The sequence below is a fragment of the Chrysemys picta genome, chromosome 1, assembly GCF_011386835.1.
Source record: "Chrysemys picta bellii isolate R12L10 chromosome 1, ASM1138683v2, whole genome shotgun sequence".
NCBI lineage: Eukaryota > Metazoa > Chordata > Testudines > Emydidae > Chrysemys > Chrysemys picta.
In genome coordinates, this window is record NC_088791.1 from 220,716,060 (window position 1) to 220,736,478 (window position 20,419).

General features: G+C 39.4%; 1 protein-coding gene across 10 annotated transcripts in view; it reads left to right on the plus strand.

The window, feature by feature from the left end:
* GPM6B (glycoprotein M6B) overlaps positions 1 to 20,419 on the plus strand; it is a 130,741-nt gene that overhangs the window by 98,811 nt on the left and 11,511 nt on the right. For 5 of the 10 annotated variants that reach the window (XM_065580646.1, XM_005287827.5, XM_005287829.5 and 2 more), the window contains exons 2-4: positions 2,755 to 2,874; positions 15,934 to 16,120; positions 18,361 to 18,517. In XM_065580646.1, coding sequence (XP_065436718.1) covers positions 2,755 to 2,874; positions 15,934 to 16,120; positions 18,361 to 18,517 — 464 coding nt within the window. The remainder of the gene's footprint in view (positions 1 to 2,754; positions 2,875 to 15,933; positions 16,121 to 18,360; positions 18,518 to 20,419) is intronic. The other 5 variants (XM_005287831.5, XM_065580648.1, XM_005287830.5 and 2 more) reach the window with 1 other exon arrangement.

Consider the following 20,419-nt stretch of genomic DNA (forward strand, 5'->3'; position numbering starts at 1 on the left):
AAATGTAGATTTTTGACCCAGTAACTACCATAGATGTATATAGTTGTGTGAATTGTAAATTAGAGCACCTGTAGCTATTATTTGTGCGATGACATACATAAACTATGTAAATAAATGTTCAGAAATGACATTTATTTACATCCTTTCTAAAAAGGATATCCAGCTATAGCTGATCATTGTACCTAAACAGTAACCTAAAGTAATCCTAAAAGTGCAACTTCCACTGAATTATAATTTTCTCCCTTAAAAGTGAACTGAAATACTTCTGAAATAAATATTCAGTGCTATTTAATATACTAAATCATGACCAAAACACGGAGAGTTAAGGCCTAGTTCTGCCATACTTTACCGAGGCCATCATTGCTCAGACTAAAGTCTGTGAGATTTCTTATGAAAATACTTTTGATGAAAAGAAATAAATTTTGGAATTTCTCTTAGAAATTTAGAAATATTTTAGTTACAAATTCTTAGGCTTTGTCATAAAACCAGAAAGTTTCAAAATTTCCATGAAAATTTTAGTTTCCAAAATGCCTTTTCATTAAAAAATAAAATAAAGGCAAAGTTTTGACCATTGCTATTAAAAAATAAATAAGAGGATGTTTAAAAGTCAGTCCTTATACTTACCTGCCAGCACATGATTTTAGGATTCAGTGTTTCTCCAGCAAGAACTAGTGATCCAGCTGGCATCTGTGGTAGAGTAAGGGAACTCCAGAACTCTGACCTCACGTCTGACAAGATAAAAGCCTTTCCATTTATTTTTATTTATATTAGTTTATATTAGAATTATATTAGTATTCTGGCAACTTAAATGTCTTTGAGTAAGTATTTGAATTTAAGTTCTCCTTTGTGATGAAAAATGCTTCCTCTTAAAACACATTCTAATTTAATATTTTCTTCTCCAAAAAGTAATTAGTAATCTTTTATTTTTTAAAAAAATAGTGGTTTTATGTACATTAGAGAAATGACAAACAATAATAACTGAACATTGCATGTTTGAGGAAGGCAAGTATATGAGAAACAATTTAATAGTACTATACAGTATCAGCAAGTGCATTCTGCCATCATTCTCTATTTTTGATATTGCATTCAATTACTATGGCATCTATTGTGATCTCATAAATAGGATCGTTATTGAATGAGCAACAGGAGAAGAGGAAGTCATTGCAGGAGACGTTGTCTTTGGATACGTAATCATTTTAGGAAGATGCACTAGGAAACATTTGAAAAGTAGTTGAATATGTAGGCTGTCGAACTTCTGTTTTTTTTTTTTTTTTTTTTTTAAGGATGGGGAATGGGGAAGGTTTCTCCAAGTAGAAGAATAAAATATGTGAAGCAGAATAACTTCTTTCATGAAAAATATGGGCTATATATAAAGCTGTTGGCACAAATTACAAAGAGAAGGAAATGATCAAGAGGAAATAAACTACTAAGCATTCATTAAAGAATCCATCAATGTTAACTTGGTATTGCTCCCAAGGACTCTTTCTTTTGCAGCAGGTAGTAATACTACCAACAGATTATTCATTAATACAATATGTATATAATTTCTTGTTTCCATCCTCCTAGATACAGATCACTGGACTCCTAGGAACGGATTCTCCTCTCACTCCTGATTTACATTCGTGTAACTGTACCAAAGTTAGTGGAGTTACACCTGTATAAAAACAGTGTGAGAGGAGAATCACACCACACACTTCTGGTTTTAGACTAGAAATTTGTGGTACCTTATCTTTCTAGTAACCTTCTTCTCTGACCTACTTGGAAAGTAATTGTTTGTAATGTCCTAAACTAGATCTCATCCACCTGCTGAAATGCTGCTAAATAAGATTTATTTTGGACAAAGACGACAGTTACTTGTTCATGTAGCTACTACAGAGTGGAACTTCCAGTGTATTTTAAGAAATGATCCATCTTGCATTGACAGCCTGGCAATTCATAACCAAGGCAAGGTGAAAAACTGTCGATCCAAAAGAAGTTTGATGCTGTTTTGCCAAGAGCCTCTTTCTGTGATGCTCAGGAGCAGTAAAGCTTTGAAGTACTCTCCCAATGAATTACAGACCATTACCTATGACTGGAAATGACATGACACTACTGAAATTTATCAACAATTGAGAAAGGTCTGGGGGGGAGAGAACAATGAGTCGAATTCTCCTTGCATGTACATTGTAAAACTGGAGTAACTCTGCTGAAATCAATAGAGCTGGTTGAAATTTGCACCAGTGTGAGAACAGCTTTTCTCATCTATTTGTTTTAAGAAGTTAACTTTGCGCCACTGGACAAATTTGTGTTTGAGTCGCTCTCTCTACATCTGGTGGTAATTATCTAACTCTGCTGGGTTTAGGATACCTTAAAAATAGACATTTGGTTTCCCACAATTCTGTTTCCCTTTCCGCCCTATCTCTTAGGGAAGGGACTGTTTTCCAGAAAAGAGAAGGGGGTGGTGTGGGGTAAGGGAGTTTTGATGATCAGAGATCACAACAGACTAGAACGTTTTAATATGTATTTATGTTCATTCAAGAACCTAGAGGAGTTTTAAACGTTCTTGTGTCAGTAATGGTCTTTAGCTCATAACTTTAACAGCATATCCTGTTGATTTTCCTCCTGTTGGTTGGTACAAATTGGTTATATTTCAGTTATTAAATCTCAGCATATTTTTCTGGACTCTCCACTTAATTTTAAAATTAAATGAATAAAAGTATTGAACAAATTTTTGTTTGCTGGAGACACTGACATTTTACCACCTAAAATTGGCAGTGATCACCAGACCAGAAATGGAAATTGGCAGGTACCACTGGATGTACAGGAGTTCAAGGCCACACCAGTACCATCATGTGCCAGCATTGAGAGGCAATATTAGTCCTTTGGGGATTCAAGGTAAATAAAGGGTTGGGGTGAAATCTAAATGGAGAGTTCAAATACAGTAGCACAAACATGATTTGCAGTAGCTGTAACCTTTTTTAAAATGTTTTTCTATGTTTCTTAGTCAGTTAGGAGTCTGATTTTTCTCATGATTGCTTGAAATAAACTTTAATTTTAATCTGTTAGTGTTGGAAAGAAAGTAGCTTGCAATTATAGATGGCTTTCTGTTAACTGTATTGCTAGCAATCATTTCAAAACTGCCCACTGCCAAGGCAGAATAGTATTGCTGTGTATGCAAACCCAGTCAGAAACTGATGATGATATAATTTATAATCCATCAGTTGGCTTCCATGTCCAAAGACAGCAATACACAATGCAGTGGGTCTCCTATCAAGTGCTTCTTTGAACACTATTTCACCCAATAGCTCATTTTCTAGCAGCAACTGTGTGTGTGAGATCTTTTAAAGAAAGACTAAGGCCAAGATTTTCCGAAGTGATTAGTGATTCTGCATGTATCAGATTTTGGGTGCCCAACTTAAGTCACTAAAATGGAGGCCCAATTTTCAGAGGGTGAGCACTCAGCACTTTTTGAAAATTCCCTTTGAAGTGTCTCAGCTCAAGCAACATGGAAGGTTATTTTGCCCAACCAGCCTCTTCCCTAGATGAAGCTGATCTATTTAATCCAGTTCAGAGATTTGAGCACTACATTTGGAGAACATTTACCAAGTTTTCCACTTAGCCCCTTCCCTTATATAACCTGATGACCTGGTTCTTTGGATCTTAAAATGCTCTTTCCATGGTAGGCTTAGTCTGTATGCTAGAAATGGATGAATATTTTTATTGTCAAATTGTATATTCAAAAATATTGCTAAATTAGTCAGATGTATTATTTGGTTGATCAGGTCTATTCTGCTCAGCTATGGAGGGTAGAGGGAGAACCTGGTACTGGTAATACTACTTTGCATTGTTAATGGCTCTTCATTATATTTCCTACAAGTAGAAACAGTACTGTTGCATAACCTCCCAAAGAGAATTTAAAATGCAATGGGTTGGCAATATTCTGAGGTACCTTTTCAGATCTGCACTTCACTAATGCCTGAGTCTTAAAGTCATCAGACTGACCTTTTTCTTGCTGGAGTCTTAGTTGTGAGCCTGCTACCCAGATTCGGAGAGAATGGATTCGGAATGGCCAGGTATATATAAGAATATCTGATGTGGACTATTGTCCAAAGTCCCAAAGGGGAGCCAATGGCTAAATACATACAGAAATCTTCTAGCTATGCTCAAGGTGATAATACTATGTATGGAATAATTTTAAAACCATTTTGGACCATTAATGGTTTAGCCAGACTTCAACAGATTTATCCGTAGTGCTTTGTAGCACCAGAAAGTGGGCAAGTTCTGTCTACTGCTAGATCTGAAGTGGCTCAAGACATTTGTTTGTGATTGCAAAGTCTGAGATGTGGTGATCTCTGATGTGTTCTACAGATGATGTGGCTACTAAAAGCTCCTTTTCTTTGTCACAAGCCCAGCATTCAGTACAAATGTGATCAATCTGTTTTATATACTGGTGCTAAATTTCAAGAAGGCCTTGTTTCCATCAGAGAGATTTTTTCAGATCAAATGTTGAAGAATATCAGAGGCAAAGATCATGATTCACAAGTTCAATGCTTATCTTAGCCATCTTTTACAAGCTTATGCACCACCTGGTCATTTGTCTCTATTCTTTAGAAGAAGTAGCCAAAAGATTCTGTATATCTTTACTCAACTACCTGAGAGCAAAATCCTTATTACACTGGTAGCTGTCAGTCTATATCATTAAAGGAAATCCGCTTCAAGAACCAATGATCAATGCCATCCAGAAGCTGAGGTCTGTCCACGGACGCTGGTTGAATTAGGAGGCTTGCTAAAATACAGACATAAGCTTTTAGCTTGGGAATGCTAGGACATTTCTGAGACTTTTCAACAAAGATTTGAAGTTACAAGAGGTCCTGGGCGTAACCTGAACACACAAGAGGCTGAAAATGACATTTTAATGTGGGAAACTCAGTTTCTGATTACTCTGATGTAAAGAAACCTGAATCTCTCCAGCTGTGCTATGCAGTAGAAAACTGAGAATAGTAACAGACCAACTACGTTGAACAAGGCTGGAACAAGGATACCAATCTCTGTGCCAATGATTATTTAGTCACAATGAAATGCTACTTCTTCCCTTGAAAGAGGAACATAATCAGAACAATGGATGTTTTTCATTTCAGAGCTGGTACAGGAATCTCTTGTTTTGGAATGCACTGAATAGTACACTGGAAAACACCTCCCAACTCTACTAACATGTAAACTTTCTTCCTAGGGCAACCTTCCTTATCTCCTCTTTCAGTGTCGGTAATAGGTGGTATTAGGAGAGCAAACTTTATTTCCCTTTAATATTTTGCTTCTTTCACTAGATCTCTACATAAACAACTATCAGCCCCCTTGGATCTTTAATTAATTAATTAAATGCTACTTTATTGTCCGTCTTTCTTTAAAATTCTTTGTTTAAAGATTGGCACCCTTGTTTTAAAATGAACATTCTTGTGGAAATTCTTCCAGATGAATTGGTTTTGTTTGTTTTTATGGTTTTTCATTTCCTAGATTTCTTCCTAAAAATATTAGGCTTTTTGGGGCCTACTTTAGATAGGCATAAAGGCACGAGAAGGTGTACCTGTCCGTCAAGATTTAAGATCATTCCATAAGGATGCAGGCTGTCTCATGAGCAGGGGGAAATTTGCAAAGCATTTACCTATGCACACACCTTCATCTTTGTTGGTGCTACGATGGGCCAAAAGTCTTTATAGTGGTGGTTCATTTTCCTCTTATTCTTTTATTTAAGTAAGCTATTTCTCTAAAGACCCCTTAGTTCCAGATTGGTACCGAAAGGCTGAATTTGGCTTCTGAATCTCAGATCCACTGGTCTGAATCTCTCCCCCCTCCCTTTTTAAAAAAAAATGTATGTTTAAGTAGGAATCTTACTGGGGAGAGAGATTGTTTTTGTTTACTTCCTTGTAGCTAAGGAAGCGTCAACTGGAGAAGCAGTTGGTAGCTGTGGTTGAGATCCAGTGTGATAAGTCTTATTCTGCTATTGGATACTGCTGGCATTGATGCATTGTGAGGTGAGTTACCACTTCCAGACTGGGGGATCTAATATTCAAAACTCAAATTTTACAGGTAAGAAACTAATCTTTGATTAAAACACAAACATTGTTAAAAATAGTTCTCTTTTTTTCACAAGAAAACCCAGGAAACTCTAGTTCATGCAGGGTGAGGTTTACAAAGGCCCCTAAGCAGTCAATGGGAGGTAGGTGCTAGCTCACATGATCACGTTTGTAAATCCCACTGGGCTTCTGTCTACCTCTTTAGATGCCTAAATACCTTTGTAAGTCTGGTCCGGTGTCTAATTTGTTACACCTTTTTGGCTCAGAATTGTCTAGATAAGTCAGCCAAGCCAGCATGTTCTAAAACTGGGAGATGACTAGTGTGCATGACGAGGTGGGCGGAGATCAGGGTGAGGGGAGAGAATAGAGAGAGGGACTATTTTAATAAAAAATATGAAATGGCAGACTGATTGCAAATCCTGTGTTTTGTGTATGCTGTTCATGTGCGGCCTCGTGCGGAGTTGGACTGAGACTGATAACTTTTGCCAATGGAGTGATTTCAGATTAATGAATTCTGCATATAGATTAACACCTCCACGTACAAGAGTCCTTGGAAAAAATGTGTGCTGCAAAGTACTGGAACAAATCTACAGGAGGAATTACTGCCAAAGTTATATCAATAGAGCTCAGACTACTTTTATCAAGGAAGTTCTTTTAAAATACCATAGTGATGCAATGATTAATAGGAGGTTGTATTTTTCAGAAATAACTGATAGCCCTGCTCTACAGCCAAAATGCTTCTGAACTTAATGAAGTCAAACTTTACTAATTCTGGGTCACTGAGAACGAAAATGATGCTTAAAATTGTTGATTGGCTCTAGTTTTCAAGATATGCTATTGGGTCAGTATACACGACCGTTGACTTGGGAATGGCGGAGGATAAGTGAGTTATAAAGGGAAGGGATCTCAATTTAAACCAGAAATGACTAAAATACATCTTTGACTGGATCTATGAATAAATCTATGACTGGGTTTGGACAGTACTTGCTTTTTAGGCAAAACAATGAATGATGCAATCTGAAGCTGGTATTGCGTCATACATGATATGAATTGCATCATGTTATTCCTAGAAGTCATGGATGATGCGATCATAATGAAGCTTACATCATCTGTACAAATTGCCCTATATCAGCTCTAGAAATCATATAGTGTCGTGCTCTTATTTGTCAGTGTTTGATTTTGCAAAGGGACACATTTCTGTTTAGCCAAAGTGAGCAGAGATGCCTCGTACTTGTGTGAACAGTGCAGATAACTTCTGCTATGTTTGTGGTGAAGTGACTTTTGCATCACAAAAGCGCAGTATAACCACTATGGTTAAGAAAGCCTATTGCCTTTATTTTGGCTGCAAAATTGGAGATCAGGACAAGAGGTGGGCCCCACACATACGCTGCAACACTTGTGCAACAAATCTTCGCCAGTGGTTGAACAGGAATAGGAAATCTATGCCTTTTGCAGTGCCAATGATTTGGGGAGAGCCAACAGATCATACCAGCAATTGTTGCTTCTGCATGGTGCCTCCAGTTGGGAAAGGTGTGTCAAAGAAGAAAAAGTGGACTGTGCATTATCCAAACATTCCATCAGCTATACGCCCAGTACCCCACGGAGAAGGACTGCCGGTTCCTGATGCACCAGAATCATTCTCCCTTGAGTCAGACGAGGAAGAGGATGAAACTTCTGGTCCTGAACCATCAATATCACAGGACCCACATTTTCTCCCATCCTCCTCCTCTGAACTACCCAAAAGTAAGGCAGAGCTGTTGGGCTCCAGACTACAGCAGTGGAATCTCCTGGCAGGTGAGGTTCGGATTTCCATGTTCCGTGACCGTCAAAAGGATCTTGTCCCATTCTTCTTCATGGAAGGTGATCTTGTAGCCTGCAACAACATCGATGGTGTGATGGCAGCCCTCAGCATCGTTCACGATCCAGATGAGTGGAGACTGTTCATTGATTCATCGAAGACGAGTCTTAAAGCTGTTTTACTGCATAATGGCAATGTTTTGCCATCAATTCCAGTTGGTCATGCAGTCCATATGAAGGAAACCTATGACAACATGAAACAACTTTTGAGGTGCATAAACTATGACCAACATCAGTGGCAGCTTTGTGGCGATTTGAAGGTTGTTGCTCTCTTGCTTGGTCTGCAGACTGGATACACAAAGTACTGTTGTTTTCTCTGCGAATGGGATAGTCGTGCAAGAGATTCCCACTACATCAAGAAAGATTGGTCACTCTGACAGTCATTGGAGCCTTGGAGGAAAAGCATTCAGCATCCACCACTTGTTGAATCAAGGAAGATTTTGTTACCACCCTTACACATCAAGCTGGGTCTGATGAAGAACTTTGTCAAGGCCATTGACAAAACACAAGCAGCTTTCAAGTACCTCCGTGGAGGAAAATTTCCAAGGTTAAGTGAAGCTAAGATAAAGGAAGGTGTCTTTGTTGGTCCTCAGATTCGTGAACTTCTTCAAGATGATGCCTTTGACCATGCACTGCGTGGCAAGGAAAAGACGGCATGGAAAGCCTTCCAGTTAGTGGCAATAAATTTTCTCGGAAACAACAAGGCAGACAACTATAGGTTGTTGGTGGAAAACCTCCTCAAGGCATACAAAAGCCTTGGTTGCAAAATGTCACTAAAGATACGTTTTTTGCACTCTCATCTAGATTTTTTTCCACCGAACTGTGGAGCAGTGAGTGGTGAGCGATTTCACCAGGACATTGCAACAATGGAGAAATGCTATCAGGGCAAATGGAGCCCATCAATGCTTGCAGACTATTCCTGGACAGTGACAAGAGATGCTCCATTTAATGAATACAAGAGACAAGCCAAGAAGTTCCGAGTAGACACTGAATAGGACTAAACATGTACATAATAGTTTTTTGCCTTTTGTTTCATAATAAATTTTATTTATATAACCTTTTGCTGATTTTTTTAAGTGTTACATAAACAGGACAGGTGAAATATTATCATGTAAAGCAACCATAAACACATGAAAAGACCTAGGTTTACAATTTATGATTAAAACTCTCTCTACACAATGTACATAGACATAAAATGTAAAAACTTAAATATCTTAGAAACAGTAGCCAATCAGTTGTTTTAGTTGTTGTATTTGAATTCAGCACATCAAAATACATAATAAATAGCACATTTTATCTCTGAAGCAGATGACTTCTCAAAAATTGTAGACCAGTGTAGCGAGAGAAATGAGTGGGAAAATATCCACCATTATGGACCCAGTTAAGACTGTTCAAAGCAAATCCTCTCTTAAAGCACAAGTTGACCAACTTTCTTCTCTTCAGAGGTGGTACAGAAGTGCCTTGCTTTGAAGTGCATTGTCTCATGGGCTGGAAATTGTTCCTGTCTCTTCTGTTGACAAGAAATGAAGTTGTTGGACTTTCATCTCAGGCTGACCAAACTGGAACAAGAGAACTGCTCTTGGCCTATTGTCTCATGTGTCACAGTAGTTCACAAGTACTCCTGTTCTTTTTGTGGCTACAGACTAACATGGCTGCTACTCTGAAACCAATAATTGAATGCTTGGTGTTATGTATCATTAGCAGCCTAGAATTGATGCATGTAACAAACATGGAATCAATGTTTCATATTTTATAGATCATATTGCCTTAAAAGAGGCCATCTTCTGAACACTTATAAACTGAAGGACCATTTCACAGAACTAGAACTGCATCAAACTGATTTAATTTGGAAGAATGTGCATTTCTGTCTTCACTATAGATTCATAGGTTTTCACACACCACCTCTGCCAGGGCAGAATCTTCCCCAAAGTATTATTGTGACTCCTTGACCTTCTTGAAATAATATGTCTGACACTCTGGCTGAGAAGGTTGGACACCATTGAACTAAACCATGTTGGTTCTCCAAAGTAGTTAGTCCTTATTGTGAGTTGGTTCCTTTTTAAGCTTGAAAAGTAGCAGTTAGAAAGCCTGCAATAGCAGCTTTTTATAAGCATATGTGTAAAGGAAAATATTGATATGAAATACATAGTGCCTGCAGCAGAAGGTTAATCCTTAGTGCATCAGGACCCTTAGATAGTTTATAGTGGTATGCACAGGCAGTGCTCTTTCAAAATACAAAGGGGCCTAAGCTCCTCTTATTATACCATGCAGTATTATAGGTCCAAGTCCTGCAAAGATTTATGCACATGCTAAGTATTAATCATATGAATAGCAATATTTGAGTTCACCCTTAGCTCAGCCTATTTTTCTGCAGTTCAGTCACACTCCTTGCTCTAGTACCTAAGCAAGGATTTTGGCTTAGTGTATCGAGTTACGTTTTTTATAATTTGTTTGCAAAATTGAAATTGAGCGGGACAAGATAAGAACGGAGCATAGGCCTTAACAGAGGCTTGCAAATAATTTTTAAAAATTACAATTCTAGGGCCAAGCGCTGATTGTGCCAAATAGAAAAGGTCAGAGGAGAAACATTTAACACACACTTTTGATGTATCGTTGTGGTGGTAAAGATTTTCCCTCGCAATCCCCCTTGTTGCCACAGTTCATTGATTCCTGCTTTGGGTGATGTTCCAACATACGTTTTGCTGATATCGCATCAAATGCAGATGGTCACTGGATGTTTATGGCTGAGAGAGGAGTCAAGTAAATTTCATTTTGTCTATGACTCTGATGACTCCGAGTAGTCAATGTCTGAAATTTGAGAGCTCAAGATCCTAAGGACAAGGGTAAGCGCTGTGTGTCGTAAACTCACCCCTTTGTGTCCACTATACGGCAGGCCGTATTGTTCCTATTAGAGAAGTTGTAATCTTGCCCCAACCTTACCTCAGCAGGGTGTGTTACAGACTGAGAATTGCTGTCTGCAAGTCCCTCCCCATTAATTCTGCATTTCCTTGCTTTTCTGGATTTAAATCGGGTACACCTTCACAGTGCTGAAAGAGATTTGGCCACGCAACTGCCATTGGCATTAATGGGAATTGTGTGACTAAAGTCCTGCACATATTCAGTGGTCTGTATATAGTTTCCTCTCCTAGTTATTTATGGGTATATTGCTCATCGCAGCTCAAAGAAGAATTATATGAACAACCAGTATCATCGCTGACTTTTTATGTATAGGTTGATCCTTTACCAGTTTCCTATGACTGATAGTTTCCAAGAGACTACAAGAGAATAGTTAGTTCCTGTTCTTTCTCCTCTATTTATTTTTTTCCCTTCGTAAGAAATATTCAGGGTGAGTTGTATGTGTGTGTTTAATAGTATTCATTCCCTAGAGAATAATCTCAGTCCTTGTTTTAGCTGGCCTCCTTCTGAGAGTGTGTTAAATCTGTAGCCAGGATCACAAGCAGCTCTGGGCAAATCACTGGGCTGTTATTAACCTGCCTCCATGGCAACTTCTGCTCACAAGCCTGAGGACAAAAAATGTTTTTATTCTGCTGAGCTGCACAAAAGATTCTAGTGATGTGTTAGACAAAATGGCCATTGAAAGCCAGATGCATTGATGTGTATTTGTAATGCCTGGTTTATATTTAAACTGTTTTACACTGCTGATGTGCTAGGGTGTATAGAGTGCTAAAAATTGCATGGTATTATCTGTGTGCAAAGTAAAGACAGAGCAGAATTTGTGCCAAACAGATTTTTTATTAACATGTTTTTAATAAACTTCCTAAATCATACTAAATACTACAACATTGTTTACAGGAGACGCAGCTTCAGCAGCAGAATGTGTTATCAACTTAGTCTGCTTATTTCATATTGATTTACAAATTTGCCACTGCTTTTCAGTTGTATGGTAACTCACTGCCTACTGATTCAGAAATATAGCAGAGCACAAGGCAAACTGCATCTAGGAAGATCAAATTCTCCAGGCTAGATTCTCAGCTGCTGTAACCTGACATAGCTCAGTAGACCAGCTGAAGTTCTGGACCTCCATGTTTAATGGAAATACTCCAATACTAGCCTAGAAAGTTTGGTAAGAAAAAATCCTTAATTTTGTCTGAACTGATAGTAGTACAGTAAAAGCTTTGTTATCCGGCATGTTGGGGGGCTGGGGAGGGTGCTGGTTAGTCAAAAATTCCAGTTAACTAAGAGTTATACTTACCAATGGAATACCAATTTTCAAAGAATTAGAATACAATAAAACGAATCAAGTATAAAATAGCATACAGGTACTCACCAATCCAGCAGCAGTACTGCACTGCAGAATAGTTGGTTTCTTGAAGCACTTAGGTGTATATAGGTAATGTTTTCTATACAGTAGGGTTATCTTATGACACTACATATCACTATGGGCAGTGCATGGCGTTCACCCTTAACCCTTACACTTAACATTAAAAAGATAAGAAAAAGCGACAGAGTCCTGTGGCACCTCATAGACTAACAGAAGTATTGGAACATAAGCTTTCGTGGGTGAACACGCACTTCGTCAGATGACATGCATCTGACGAAGTGGGTATTCACCCACGAAAGCTTATGTTCCAATACTTGTTAGTCTATAAGGTGCCACAGGACTCTTTGTCGCTTTTTACAGATCCACACTAACACGGCTACCCCTCTGATACTAAAAAGATACTGAACATAATTTAATCTTTGATGATTCAGAAGGCACTTCAGGATCTTGCAGTGCCTTAGGGTCATCATTATCAATATCAATTGTAGATGTAGAAGGTGTAGGAGATTGGGCTGAATCTGTAATGGCCCTATGACACACCCTGGAAGCTGCTTTTTTTAATAAATCCCTGATATCAGCTTGCTTGCTTACTTGTCTTCTGCCTCTTTTACATAAAAACAGAGTGCAGAATGTGCAATTGCATAACCTCCTGGGCAGTATACTAGTCCCAGTTACTAGATTGAAGATTTGTATTGGGAGATATCGGAAATGCCAGTTAATAGAGCTTTCTGGCTGATAAAGTGACGGATAACACAGCTTTTACTGTATCTGGTTTTGAAAAGCTTCTCCTGGTTGTGTATTGGTAATCGTGGGTGTAAAAAATAAAATAGGAAAAAAACTCATACTAACAGGTTTAATTGATGTGAATGTAGTACAAAAAGTACATTTTTTCTGTGTTACGGCAGCGCTGCAAACATTCTTTAACCGGGTCATATTAAAATAAGGATTTGAGGGGGTCTGGCAGTCTAACGCCTCAAACAGGTGGTGTATATTCTGCAAAGCTGATACCCTTTGATAGGAACAGCTGTGTATAAACTCCATCATAAAAGTTGTTGACTGAACACGTGTACAGGCGTACACGCTGCCATGTCTAGCATGGAAATACGTCATTGACAGTATTTCCTTGTTTTGTTTAAAGCTAGGGCGGGGGGTGTATGTTTGCCCAAGGACCACAGAGAGTATGTATCCCAGTTATCCAGCTGGCCTAGAGGTAAAGGATTGGTGGTTGCTGGGGCTCTGATTTGTTTAATGTCTGGCTCGAAACAGCACAGTAGCTTTACGGACTTGATCAAGTGGGATCTTGGCAGTGATCTGCCCATGACACAGTGAAGGCCACCGGAAGGACGGTGCTGCCTTTTCTCTTGTGGAATAGCGTGCTGTAGGAGGCCTGAGCCATAAACACTGTTGTCTACTATAGACAAGAATTTGAAAGCTTTGGGGCATCCACTGCTGGCAGTTTGAATACAAGGGGCTGTTGATGAAATGGTGTGATCTGCCTGAATGTGCGATCAAAAGAGATCGCCCCCCAAGTCCGGTGTATTTATTAATGCATGGCAAACTAGGCTGCACAGCGTGGAGTGCCCAGTCTACTGGAATGACCTAGATTTCTGAGTAACCTTTAGCCATAGGTCTATGTGGATTTAAGGGTTCTGCCAAGTCATTCTTCAGCACTATTTGCCTTTTGACCCACAGAGCAGCTTTGATGTTGACTCTGAAGGAGGCCAGACATCCTACCGTCCAGCATGAAAGATGATGTTATTATAGCAACAGGTTAAGAGGAGAAATCTGAGTAATGCAGAGCCAGAGTGATAAAATGAGGGGGCTGTAGTGCCTAGGTTCTCCGACCAGTTAAACATCCAAGAATCCCGTTTGAACAATGGAAAGGACTTGTGATTCTATTGTTCCTTCTAAACTTGATTTGCAAATTTGCCATATCACCGGTGATCGCCTTGCAAGATCTGTCATTCTGAAGTTTGCTTTAGCTTCGGACCTCGGTGATGATATGTACTATGGTTATTCTATTTCTTCCCATTGAGCTTTCTTTATGCTTCCTTTCCTTCCCGCCACCCCATCAGGCTGAGCAGTACATCAAGCTGTCTGTATTCATTTTGTGGCATTCAAGGCACGAAGAGAGTTCCTTGCTGAATGGATTCCAGCTGTGGACTTGACTGTAAAAGCTTCCCCAGCTGGCTTCCATATAATTAAATCTTGTATGCATTTACTGAAGTGGCATTTCATAAGACCTCTAAGTAGCAATAGCTGTTTAAGCATGACAGGGGCATTTGGTAAGAGATCGTTAAAACAAAGAGTTTTACATTGATAAAATGGTGAGAGGGTTTTCTGTTGTTGTATGCACTTTACTTCCTAATGCCCCCTGGATGAGCCTGTTGCAAAACTCATTCATTACTTGGAAGATCAGGATGTTAGAAAAATCCTGCTTCCTTTAGTAGGCCTAGATCTGCTCATCTTTTTTTGGCATTTGAGACAGAAGTTATGATGTATGCACCACCCAATTGTCTCCATAAATTTTAAATGGTTAATGATTCATTTTGTACCATATATTGGAAGAAACAGGCTGTTTCTGTTACATTCAACACTGATAGTTCTATTGAGCAGTATCCTAATGGTTTATACTTTGCACAATTGTATGCCACATACACTAATGATGAATGCTTAGCCAGTGTATTGCTATCACCCTGAAGCAATGAATTGATATAGATTGCCATTACCATTATAACACACTTACAGCTCTGTTTGTTTCCAATTCACATTACTCAGTCCTGCAAGCAAATGGATTTTCAAGCAGTGCCATCAGGAGGAATCCGATAGTTGCAACTGAATTTACCTTATCACAATGTCTCTGATTCTGTGGTGGTATAACTGGCCTTCATCCAGATGACACAGTACATCCAGTATTTTTCTATTAAATTGGAGACAAAGCTATGCACTATGCTTTCTGAATAGTACAGTTTAGAGCTCACTATTCCTTTTGAAAAGGAAACTTCAGTCTCAATTTATTTGCCAAATATTCACTTGAACTTTTCCTCTTTCTATTTAAATATCAATTTTATCCTTTTAAAACTGATTCTCTTATTCCAAATAGTCTCCTTTTTGCCACTTCTCAGCCCCATTCGCTTTTATCTAGCTAAACTAGTTTATAAACTAGTTTTATATAATTTTGTTTTCAGGACATATAAAAACAGTCCTTAGAGCAAGTGTGCAGCAGCCGGATTTTGAAGTATAGATTTTTGAGTATAGAACTCCTTCATTCAGCAGAAGTATAAAATACATTTTATCTTTTCCAAATGTTTTTGTTTCCTTGACTTGCTTAGTGAGCATGGCAGTAGTGTAACTGACACTTCATACTGTTATTACAAATAGTTTTTAAACGCAGCGTATTATATGAGAGCAGTCAGATCAGAGGGACTCACTTAGCCAAATGGATTTTTGTTTTTTCGGTTGATGAGCCAATGACCTCTTCTTGATCTTGCAAAGATACGAGAATTCAACCCATTTTCACTTGTGTTTTGAGTTCACACAGACAAAGCTGAAGGTCATTGCTCTGGAGCAGGAATTGTCGTCTTCTTGCATCATCTGTTAGCTTTCCACATATCACTTTGCCAAATTATTTTTTTTAATTTAGAGCCAGCCCCCACCGGTTGTACTAAATGAAAAGTGAATGTTCTTCTCATAATTTGCTGTTGTGTTTAATAATGTTTCCTTTGTTTCATCTTTTCTGCTTAGGTTGCTTTGAATGTTGCATTAAGTGCCTGGGAGGAGTTCCATATGCTTCACTGGTGGCAACCATTCTCTGCTTTTCTGGGGTAGCATTGTTTTGTGGCTGTGGTCATGTGGCTCTCACTGGAACTGTATCTATCCTTGAACAACACTTCTCCACAAACTCCAGTGACCATGCTTTGCTGAGTGAAGTGTAAGTATGCCCCTCTTCCATTACTTCATGAAAGAATTCCAGCAAAACACCCCATCATGCAAAACACAACTGAGATTAGAGATGGATCCAAACTCCGAGGCTTAGGCTCTTTTCTCTAAATAATATACACACCGCACAAAGTATCTAGTGTTATCACTTCCATGCACGGAGATTCAGCGTATAGTTTCAGCCTGAATGGCTTCTTATGCTAGACAAAACAGGAAGAACAGGTGTAAAGTCCTAATGAGAACACAGTTTGTCTCCTCTGGAACAGCTGGATCTGAATCAAATACAAAATGTCAGCTGTTTCCAGCTGGTGGGAGGGCTCTAAAAATGTAAAGGAGCAGATTGTAGGAAACCAAATCATCACTGGTGCATCATCGCTAGTAACTGATTCTGGGGAAGGCAAACTATATGCAAACAAGAGTGACACTCACTCCTGTGAAGTGAGTCTGCCAGCTGTGTTGGGACACCCTTGCTCACTCTCCTTCATTCTGCACATGCTACAGAGCTACACTAGTCAGAGGCACGGTGCAGGACTGAGCCCTGTAGAATTTCAACTACATGAGCAATGCCCCCAGACCCATGATCAATAATAGGACAGGAGCAGGTTGTGAGGCGGGAAGTGCACAGAGTTCCCAAGAGCTTTGATCTGAGGCTGGAGAATCCTACTAGCAGTGGGATCACGTCCTGTGTTTCCTGGCCTAGCAAGGGATGGGAGCACTGCATGCTCAGCTGTTGGAAGTAGGCAGGTAGAGCCCTTGTAACTATGCTTAGCTGCCCTCTTCTGCCAAGCCATTTCTTCTAGCCCCCAGCACGAGGCCATTGGTGTCGGGGGATTAAGAGGTGTGTTGGGTAGGATCCTGGTATGCTCCCCTGGTCATTTTTTACTTTAAGGCACATGGACTCTCAGAATTTCCCTGTCATTTTCCCCCTCTTCTTGACGGCTCTCGCTGTACTTCATTTTATGAGCTACTGCTGGATCCCATTTATCGAGAAATAAAGCTTTTCTCCTCCAATCTTGTTCACCCGGCCCTTGATTGTCTGGTGACAATTTACCCTAGGTCAAGAGCTTATCTAATAGTATCTAAAAACCCTTTGACAAGGTGCTAGTATATTATGCATGCTATACACATGTATAGAGCCCCGCATGGATACAAAATTTGTATCTGCATCTGAGCACTTCACTTCACAGAAATGATCCGTGGATATCCATGGATTTGCAGGGCTCTACAAAGGCAGCAGAACCATAGCATGGATGGCGATGACATGTAGCATCACCAGCTGAGCTTCAGCAACTGAGTGTAACAAAGCCGAATGTGCAATGTAACGGGGTTCATTTGTTTAACTGAGGAGGAAATCCAACCGATAGGGAGCAAGCTTTGCAAGAACTCTTGATAGCAACACATGGGAGAGAGCTGTTGTGACCAACTATCTATCAGCAACCATGGTTACAGTGGCAATGTTTCAGGGAAACGAGCAATTGGTACTTGAATTTCTATGGACACAGGCTGTGTGGAAGCCTAACGAGAAATACCAAGTGTTAATGGAAATAGACAAATCTAGTTGGAGGGGTTTAAAAGTACCTGCGGATATTTTTTAGTAGGTTAGCACTCCTGGCTTATATTTTTAACCATACTTGATATTCTTGTTCCTTTGCACTGTAAAATATGTATGCAGATGAATTTGGGTAGGGGGTGTAAGAGGGGTGTGAATTTTGGAGCTGTTGATGCTGTCTCCTTACAAGCAACATGGCCCTTTAGGAATGAGCACAGAGCTAGGTGGCCAGAATATCCAGATTCTCTTCCAACCTTTGCCACTTCAAGCATTTTGCTCCTACATAGGTACCATAGCGCAAACATTAAGTTAAGGGTCACAACACCTTATGAAGTACAGAAATATCTCCATTTTGCAAGCATGGAACTGACACTCAAAGATCATGACTATCCTAAAGTCATACAGCCAGTCAGTGTAAGAAGCAAGATTAAAACCCAGATCTCTTGATTCCCAGGCAGGCCCTAGACCATTGTCCCTCTGGTGCACATCAGTTTCCACATCTGTAAAATGAGCATCATAAGGCTGGGACACACACCCCTGACCCTCTTCTTTAAACAGATCCACAATATTTGAATAGATATTTGGCAGAATGAATTTGCTCATCCTTAATACAATCAGGTAAGACTGCTTTGTTTTAACACGACTCCAAGTCTGACTAACTTTTATTTCCTCTTCCATTTTAGCATACAGCTAATGCAGTATGTAATCTATGGCATTGCATCATTTTTTTTCTTATATGGAATAATCCTTTTGGCGGAAGGTTTTTATACAACAAGTGCTGTGAAGGAACTGCATGGTGAGTTCAAAACAACAGCCTGTGGCCGATGCATCAGTGGAATGGTGAGTACAGTCCTGCAGCGGTCACCCAGCTACCCAAAGGAAGAATAGTAACTGCCTTTTTAATATTTTCTGCACATTAGCGAAGAGCTTTGATCTGGCTTAGTTTGACTCGGATGCTGTTTCACCACACGTTTTTTCCCACTTAAACTTTTCATACCCACCAAGAGAGAGGTATTCAGAATTGTGCACTGAGACCCATCTTGTCTTTGCACTTTGGGGAAGCTCAGCTAGATCCAGACTTTGCAGAATGAGTTATTTAGGTACTTACATGTTCTAAACTCAGCTTCATGGTTGTCGATTGTAAATTTTGTAATGCTCAACCCAGGTGCTAAGTACATTTGGGCCTTAAACAGTTGTGATGCTTGGAGTTGGCATTAGAGCAGTAGTCCCCAGACTGGGGCGTGCCTCCCTGGAAGGGGCATGGTGGAACAGTCGGGTGGATGCAGGGGGGCCCAGGCCTTCCCTCATGTGGGGAGGGAAGGGAGCGCCACCCCCGCCCCACTCTGCCTTCAGCCCCAGCTGCAGCTTCGGCTCCCAATCGCAGCTCGGGCTGAGAGCAGAGTGGGGCGGGTTGGTGCTCCCTCCCCGCCCCACATGAGGGCAGGCCTGGACAGGTTCCATTACAGGTAAGGAGAAGCACGACAGAAGAAGTTTGGGAACTACGGCATTAGAGACTCTTAGAGTAGTACTACAAAACTCTTTGAGAGTAGAGTTTATGCAGGATTATTTTAAAAAATAGTAAATCTTTAAATTTTTATAGTGCATTCCACTTGAGGGCCACAAAGTCCTTCAAATATCAATGAATCAAGCTTCACAAAACCCCTGAAAGCTAGACAAGTATTACTGTCCCATTTTTACAGATGAGAAACCAAGGCATAGAGAGAAAGCAACTGACTCAAGATTGCATGAAGAGTCTTCAATACAGATGAAATATTTAAAACCTTTAAAAAGTTCCAAATGGTTTTCCCATCTTAAAAAATAAATTAAAAGTAAAACTTCAAAATCTTGCCCACAGCTCCCTCATGGTTGTACTCTGTGTTTCTGTTCCTAAAATGTTTTTGAGACAGGATTTCAAAGCTGTCTCTGCAAATTTGAATTCAAAGCTGATAGTTATGAAGAAAGCAAAGGAATATGGCTGGGATCACCCAGGATGAAGTGTGGGTGAAAAGAGGCTTTTGGTGTGATTATATTGCATTTTAATAATTAAAACATATTGCTGATAAATGTAGAGATTTTCAGCCAAGAAAAATACAAAGGGAATAGCATGTTTGTATTGAACAAAGAGTAATTTTTCAACTGCATTATTTAATACACTTTTTTCAAAAAGCTAATATTAAATTGTAAGGTCATTTTTAATTTTAGAAGCATTTTATTTTCTGGAAAGTGTGACATTAAAAAGATGACAACTGAATTATATCTAAGGCTTTATTTTCCGAAGGTCAGGACTGCAAAAATGCCTATACATTTGTACATCTCACTTTGAGTGCATAATTACCTGTGCATGTTAGTTAACTGCAATCACATAAGTGACTATTCATCTCCTTATGTATATACCTATGTTGCATGCAACTGTGATAAATGCATGTTCAATCAAATGAGGTGCAAAAATGTAGTTTTTCCTAACTTTTTGAAAAATCTGACCACTCTTTTACTGTAGTAGCAGAGGTAGAAATTGCAACAAATATGCTAATTGAACTGTCATAAAATGTGGGAATTTAGAAGTGACAAGAAGTAATAAGAGTTCTAAGAAGATACATTAACAATTAAAATGATGTTACTAAATGAACATAAAAAGATCTGTGTAACATTACAGATCTAAGCAATTACAATTTGTATGTAATTGTTGCCAGTGCAGCCAGCTCCCCTCTTCCCATGCTGCTGATTCAGTTCTAGCAGATACGT